The sequence below is a fragment of the Nicotiana attenuata genome, unplaced genomic scaffold (genome assembly GCF_001879085.1).
Source record: "Nicotiana attenuata strain UT unplaced genomic scaffold, NIATTr2, whole genome shotgun sequence".
Classification (NCBI taxonomy): Eukaryota; Viridiplantae; Streptophyta; class Magnoliopsida; order Solanales; family Solanaceae; genus Nicotiana; species Nicotiana attenuata.
This window is the reverse complement of record NW_017670687.1, coordinates 341252-349528: the sequence shown is the minus strand read 5'-3', so window position 1 is coordinate 349528 and position 8277 is coordinate 341252. Positions and strand designations below refer to the sequence as shown.

Genomic DNA, 8277 nt, shown 5'->3' with positions numbered 1-8277 from the left:
CCGAACCATGAACACCCCTAAACACAAGTATCAGATACTATCCGTGCAGATGGAAGTAAATCACTTACGTAGTACTTTTCTTTCTCTGCTAAAATTTGGACTTTGTTCTCTCATAATTTTGTATTTGACACTTTCACCACTACGCCACACCATTGAGTGCCATCTAGGATTTGACTTGATACAGGCCATAAACTATGCAACAAATGATAATGAGTTGTGCAGAATGAGCTAACTCTCATAGAAAAGACCCCAGCAGGCACCAAACCAGTATCATTCATGGAGCTCTGTCTAAAACAACCCAGGTCAAAATATGACACTTCTTGAAGTTAAGAACATCCCATGCCAATGTTTTGCCCCAATCAGCACATCAATTTCAAGTTGACTCTACTAAATAACACCAACAATGGATAAGTCAAAGCTTCCAATGAGATTTCCAGCCAAAACAAATGATACAATTTTGACATCAGAGATATACATCAGAAAACTGAGAACTGAATAGGGTTTGGCTCATTGCTGTAGCTATACAAGGATGAGTAAGAGTACCTACTTTTTTAACCAATGGGACAATATCAAGAATTCCTCAGGATATTATTCATCTGTTCAAAACTGGTGAAGATATGCAACTCAAAAAGTAAGGCTGGTTAATGCTTGGGGATTTCAGATCTGTAACACTGGTTAATGCATACTGAAGAAAAAAATGAAATTTTTAGAGAGCTTGAACAAATGAATCCTTAGTTGGCATCATCACCCCAAGCATCATTCCTCATATTTTGTCTTGAAACGATCCGGTTCTTCCTGGCTTCCTCCTGTCTCCTATATTCTCTGGATCCAAAGTCTGTAGAAGGCAACTTTATACCCATACTTTGAGCAATCAATCTCTGGGCGGTTCTAGCTGACGTCGGGGGTCTTCTACGAGGGGGCTCCAGATCTAAAAAATAACATTCAGTGAGTACCATAAATGAACCAGAAAGCATCTTACAACAAAATTTTCCAGTAATAAATGGATAAGCAGGGATAGAAAAAGGCATAAGAAAACTTTGGCAGATGAGCACGAAGCATGTTCAGTCAACATTTATATACTTTCCTTGAATCACCCACAAGGATTTCCATATAAATGTAGTAGTGAAAATAAAGTTAAATACATCTAAATAATAATAATAATAATAATAATAATAATAATAATATAAAAAGTTCTCTATATTGTTACTGGCATGTAAATCAACGTAACGTACTAACAAGACTAAAACCTATTCCCAACTGGTAGATATCACGTATAAGGATTTTTTCCATTGTGCCCTATCTCTCAAGTCAACTTCCTTCCATATTTTAGGCCTACCTTGTCCCCTTTTAACACCTTCACTCACCATAGTTTCACACCTATGAGCTGGTCGACACAGGACATCACCAAATCATCTCACGTTTTATCATCAATGTTTGCTACTTGCACCTTCTAGTGAATGTTATCATTTTTAATCTTCTCTACTCTTATACGATCGCAAATCCATCTTAGCATCTGCATCTCTACAACATTCATCTTGTGAATATTTTGAACTTTAGCGGCCCAACATTCAATACCATATATGCCGGTCTTATAACTGTTCCATAGAACGTACATTTCACTTTAGTAGGTAAATTCTATCACATAACTCACTGGTAGTGCTTCTCCATTTGATAGTACAAGCATATCACACCTAAATACAAGGTCAGGTTTCTGCTCCCTCATGGACTAAAAAGAATCGCGCATAATGATGTAGTGAGATTTCTGGTGCTACAATTTCACCCTTTTCGGTCCTCTTCAATACATCAAAGATGTTATTCTATATATACGGTCACACACAAATACGTATATGGGTGTGTACATACACGTACCCATATGCAGTGGCGGATCCAGAATTTTCATCAAGGGGTGTCAAAATATAAATAATTAGATACATCGAAAAGTCAAGGGGAGTATAGTAAATATACATAAAACAAAAAAATTCATCTAGCAAAATAGTATAATTTCCGGCAAAGGGGTGTCGCTCGACACCCCTTGCTTCAATGTGGCTCCGCCATTGCCCATATGTAGTATATGTTAAATACAAGCATATGACACATAAATATGAGATTTTATAAACATTCAATCACCATGATACTTGTATTCATTGTTTCCCAGTATCTTATAAATTTCATGAAAGAAGACCGAAATCTGCAATAAAAAATTTCAAATTGCATCTCTGTTGCCACAATTTCACCTATTTTCTGCCTGCGAAGGATTTTATTTTTCTCTTCCACTTTCAAACTTCCACGACAATTTCAATTAACAAAAATAAATCCTCCTTTATCCTATTGTCAAGTCAAATATTCAAACTGTTTATATTGAAAAGTATTGGGAAAGGAGATTTTTTTTTAGATCATTGATCTGAATTGGTGCTGAAGCAAATTGGAGAGGAGGAGGCAAGGTTACCTCTTGGCGGAATTGAGCTCAAAAGTTCATCCTCCTCACACAGTACTCTCACTGTAAATGGACATTGTATCGAGTTGCTGGCCTGTAACGCTGCATCACAAGATAAGAGTAGCTGAAACATGGTTACAAGCATTAAATATGACCATGATAAATAATATTGTTCTCTAATCAGGAACATTTATGTGAAATTGTGTACACATGTTAAATATTTTTCCACCTCCTTGTTCAACTTGGATTTTCAGTAGATTCTTCTAAGTATCTCTAATGAGTACCATCAACTTGTACATCTCAGTCGATTACCCTCGAACTATCAAATTAAGTTTGCATTGTACCCATGATTCAATGGAAACTTATCTTTCTCCATTTCAATTATTCTTAGTAACTATACTTCTCAAATCCAATATTTTCCCTGCTGCGAAGAAATTCTTAAGGAAATGGAAAATAGAACTCTGCAATATAAGTGCTCATTTAACGCTTGTTTTTATATTTTAAATAGATGGGGTACGTGGGGTCATTCGGAACATTTTCTCTAGAGAGATCTCCCTGGAGCCAGTAAGCACAATCTCTTCTCGCCTTATCAGAGCTGTATGGCCTTATCAGAGCTGTATGAGACAAACTTAAATGGACTTAATACACAATGTTCAGCAAAATTCGTCATAACTGTGTATTTACAGTAGAATGTACACAGGCTTGGAAATTAAAAAGAAAATCCAATCCTAGGAGAACACAAATGCTTCTATCAACTTATATTTCCAATAAAATAAGAAAAGCATCAAAGCCACAGCGCTTAATGTGATGTCACATGCATTATAGTAGACCACATAACCACCAAAACCTTGGCTATCCAAGCATCAAGAAGTTTGGAAAAATGAAGTGCCAAGTGTGTTTTGATGTGGGGATCAAGTTTAAGAAGGAAACTAGTTCTTTTGATTTGGGCAGAGATTTTAAACATGTATTTAATGGATGAAGGGGTTCAAACCATACCTAAAAGCCGCTAGACAGATTTGTTTTATTGCATTAATTTTATACAAAATTAAAAAACAAGCCTATGTGTGGTGTAAGGTTATTAATGTTAGCAATTTTACTTTTTTCTTGAAGAAAAAGGTCCACGCTGTCGTAGAAGTAAAATAATAAGTAGTTTCCTTCGTGTTTGAAGATAATCTTAGTAGGAAATGTGTCACAACAATGACAGAGCTTCCTTTTTGTATTGTCCGCCGTCAGCTATCAACTAAGTCAACATACCTAAAACAGGAAAAACTCTAGGTAGGGAATTTCTTTGATAAATCGACAAAAAAAATCTTTTTAGGTTACAAAACATTGAAGAGCATATCAATCTATTCAAAGCTTATCCATTCGAAGTATTTTAGAGCAGGAAGTAATTACTCCTTTCCCTGTTCACACTTCTCCTTTAAAGAGTTTTACCTTTAAAGAAGGGATGGGAAGGAGGGTCCATAATCTGGGTTTCATTTCAAAAACATTTTTCAGGAAAGAAGATAAAGAAACAAAACATACCATTTTACTGCTTCTTTTAAGATTTTGAAATGAAATGGTGTTTCATTTACTAGATAAGCCTCAAAGTTTATAAAGGACTTTGTGCTCATCTCCTATTTCAAAAGAGGTAGACAGAAAACATTTGATTAGCTGGAAAACCTTTCCTTTAATTTTCTTAACTAAAAATCTAAATATTAGCTTCTCTTTTTCCATTAGGGACATTTATGCTCAACCAAATTTTAATTAACCATAAATTTTTGCTTCTTTTGAAATTTGTTTGCTCCGTATTTAAGTTAACCCCTTCTTTTTATAATCATTACAAGAACGAAACTCCATCTGTACAATAGACTATAGGATTTTTATTGACAGTGATGTCCTTCCCCTTTGGCCCTTCCCATTTTCAGTCTAGACCAAAGGGCTCTCATATACCATACTTTAGAAATATAAAATCTGACCTCCAATTTCATCTCACACATTTTTCTATGGAGAAAAGCAAAATAATTTCCTGGTCATTGATAGTGTAAAGGACTGACGATTTAGTTGAATTCATTTGGAAGAGGAACTCAGACATATTAACTCTCAACTTTGCAGTTAACAATCAAATAAACTAGGATAAGGGTTCCCTTTGTAATAGAACCAAGACACCAATACATAAATTAAACATCAAGAAAGCACAGAGAGTCATTAAAAGCTATGCCTTTGGAGGGAAGCAATTTTAATTTCAAACACAGACAAAAAGAATGAACTAAATTACCAAGGGATGGTGTTCTGAAAACTGCAAGTGCAACTGTATCGTTGACCCAGCGAATTGCAACATCGTCTTTAAATTTCTCCAACAGTTTCTCGAGGTCATTTGTTTTAGTGCTTGGTGAAAAATCAGCCAGAACCAAGACGTGGCGTGTTCCATAGTCTACTGAAATTTACAAAAGCAAAAATACATAAAAGAAGTGAGAGAGGAAAAGTCAGCCACAGAGGGGGAGAGGAGTAACTCAAAATGAGAATGTTCTCATGCACAAGATGGAGATTATTTCAGCAGAAAGAGTGAGAACAATTCTAGAGAAATATATCTGACTTCATGTGCACTCATTCCACTACTACCCTTATTTTATTTTCGCATGATGATGATATGAGTTGAGCTGAAGAAAGAAGTGAGGACTCATATCGCCGACCCCAACTTTGTTTGGGCCTGAGGCGTAGTAGTTGTTGTTGTTGTCATGTGCTCTCATCCTATCATTATAAGTAGGGAACAGTTCTAATATTAAGTGCTCAACATTTGAATCTAAGACCTAGCGAAGATTCTTAATTTCCACCAAGGTCTATCATTCACATGAGACTCAATAAACTAATCTTATTCGCATCATTGTATTTTTACACATGCTTTATCGGCATTAGTAGGCGAGAAAGGCCAATTCAACTCGTTACATCACCATATGTCAAAACAAACAAACTCGTGCTTACAGAATTTGAAGTACTTGGTTGGGAACAGCAGAATCAAGTCGACATCACAAGTTAACATAAAAGACATCACTGCTTCAGTACCAAATGGCAAGTAGCTACACGCCGCAGAAATGAGAAAAGAAAGCAATAAAGCATATTCAGTCAAACATATCTGGTTTTCATATATGCATAATTACAAGTCAACGCACAAAAGTATAAACAGGATTCGCCTAATAGATTTTGCAGTACTTAAGGTGTCTTTAGGCAATCTAGCAAATGTGACTTATGTGCCAAAATCTCCTGAAGTGTCATTTGGTAGAATCCAAGTAAGTCTATTCTGGAAAATCGGTAGGAGTAAACTCAATGCATTCTGTTTTCTGATAAAATATTTAGTCTTACGTCAATATTGAATGATAATCTAGCCCTTTAAGAAACAATATCTCCATGTCACCATTAACAAAAGTTACAATACAGATAGGCGACTGTGCACATTTAAACCAAGGACACAGCAATAATTCATATGTTCCACTGTTGGGTAACGCCACTGACTATATTCAGAAGTTTACGCTTGCTCCATTTATTTTCCTACTATTAGGAATTCCTGCATTCAGAAAAATAAAAATAGAGTAAAATTCTCATAAAAGCCCTTTTCTTCTTTCCTGTTAAGGAAAATATCAAACAATAATGAGAAAATGTTGTTACATCTTTAATACTTACTGTGACGGAGAATAGTAACACATTGGATTGCTAAATGTGACAGTTTGAAACACATACAAATATAGCATATTGTGTAACCAGAAAAACAGAGTTGACTAGGCATACGCTGATAGCCAAATCTTTTCTCAAATGAAAAAGAAATGTATTGATAACCAAAACAATGACATGACAACAGCTGATGTCCAAATGATGCCTTGCTTAAAAAGAATGCAGCCGTACATTTTTTTGCATCAGAGCTCCCTTCTGAAGCATGGGAAACAGTTTCATCTTCAAAGTCATCAACAGCAGGCCCATCAGACTGCTGATCACTATAGAGACTTTGTTTCTGATAGGCAAATGTACCCCTTCCACGTCGCTTGGGGCCCTGAGAGGTGACGCCCTGAACTTTTGAATCTTGCAAAGAGATCTTTGAGACTTCTGGCAAGTACTGTGGGGAAAGCAATTCATCTGGAGCACAATCAGCAATAGCTTCCCAATCTGTATTCACCAGAAGATTATTTCTTCAAAATTCAATATACACTACTAGGAGCCAGTAGTGGGCAATAGGGGAAGGGCAAAAAGCCAACTTCCTATACCAATTGACACTGAACCCATTTTGTAGTATTAACCGGTGGCTCGCGAAGTTCACAAGCGAAACGAACATTTCAAATGTATGCAAAGCTTAATGCGACACGTTCTTCATATTAACATGGAGGAAAAGAACAATATAGGAAATCCACATTGTTCTCTAGTCAACAAACAATATATTGTTTTTGATAGGTATCATATCCATAACTGAGCACTTAACTGAGAATCTCTACTGTCTTAGAAGTTGTATCCTTTTGGTGGGTAAGCGGAAATCAAAATACTAAAATGCAACACCATGAGAGAATTCATACAACCAATTCTTTTCTTTCTTTTTTTAATAAGATATTCATATATCCAATTCCAAATGGTCTCATTTCAAATACAATAGCCTAAGTTCAATGAAGACATTTAAGAGTCTCTAATTTAGAGGATAGGGTATGTACCATCACCAGGCGCATCATCATTCTGTGAGGTATCAATTTGCAAGCCGAGGTGATCCTCTTTACCGCCTGAAAAATGAGGCAATGCTTATAAGTCCGACAACAACAAATGCAGAAAGAAGGAAATAAATTCAAAAATATTTTTTCGTGGAAAATGTTTTACTCCGAAAAATTTGGGATAATTAGAAGTTGACCATTGTAACTGATATGAATAACAGTTTGGATATTTGTTAAGAAAGCAATCACTATTCCCCTTTTAGCACATTTGAAGTTAATCGAACACTTGAAGTTAGCAAATAACAAATCAAGAATCTAGACAAAGGCCAAATAAAGAGGAACACTAATTAAATGCAAAAGCCTCGTTTTGTGAAAGCCCACCTTCCGAAGTTCCATCATCAGTTGACTCCTTGTTTGCATTTACATCCCTGGAAAACCAAAACCCGAATAAGAAGCTCAAGAGTAATCGATACCTATGTCATTTAAACTCAAGAAATACAAAGTTTCCCCTTTCTTTCGCAACCAAACGAAAGAAAAGGACAAGAAAATCTTTGGGATTCTGACCTATTTTCTTTAATAGAATCTTGCTGCTGTTTAATGACAAATGCCCTTGAGCGCGTCTGGTCAGCTTGTAAAGATAAGCCTTTAGTAGAATAGAGTTTGGACAAATCCAGTAGAGCAGTAGCTAACTGTTTAACAAGTTGAGAATCTGATGGAGAATTTTGGGACTCCATTTCTAGCTTTGAAACCATTTTTTCTAGCAAAGAAATGGCTTCATTGATTTCTCCGCCATCGACGAGATCCTCCACCTTCTCCGACCAGTTTGCCGCGCTGTCCATTTCCAAAATCCGGAATGCTGAATTGGGTTTTTACAGTAGGATTTCAGAGAATGGAGCACTGAGAAATTGCATAGGGGAGAATTTGTACCTTTACCCTTTATATATGCTCTTTCTAATTCATTTACCTAATTGAAAATAACTTTTTCTTTAGGGGAGAATTTGTAAACAATAGTAACATTAAACGGGCCGGACCCAGCCCATATTAAAGAGAAAATCTCACTTTACACCATTAATCCTAAACTATTTACCATTTAATGTTGAGGCCCAAACTATTTACTACTCCTACCCATAGGGCCCAAATTATTTACCCGGTTTTTTCCTTGCCAACCATCTTTCTTTCTTC

At 36.0% G+C, this 8277-nt stretch overlaps 1 protein-coding gene across 2 annotated transcripts; it reads right to left on the bottom strand.

The window, feature by feature from the left end:
• Nucleotides 1-404: 404 nt before the first annotated feature.
• LOC109242306 lies at nucleotides 405-8051 on the bottom strand. Of its 2 annotated transcripts, none has more exons than XM_019409178.1 (7): nucleotides 7660-8051; nucleotides 7477-7523; nucleotides 7102-7167; nucleotides 6311-6568; nucleotides 4692-4847; nucleotides 2447-2536; nucleotides 405-928 (listed from the first exon to the last, which is right to left on the bottom strand). In XM_019409178.1, the coding sequence occupies exons 1-7, from the start codon at nucleotides 7932-7934 to the stop codon at nucleotides 732-734; spliced, it is 1089 nt and encodes a 362-aa protein (XP_019264723.1). In that variant the 5' UTR covers nucleotides 7935-8051; the 3' UTR covers nucleotides 405-731. The 2 variants fall into 2 exon arrangements, with proteins under 2 accessions (XP_019264723.1, XP_019264722.1); XM_019409177.1 differs by having other exon boundaries at nucleotides 4692-4850; nucleotides 7660-8050.
• Between the last annotated feature and the right edge of the window lie 226 nt (nucleotides 8052-8277).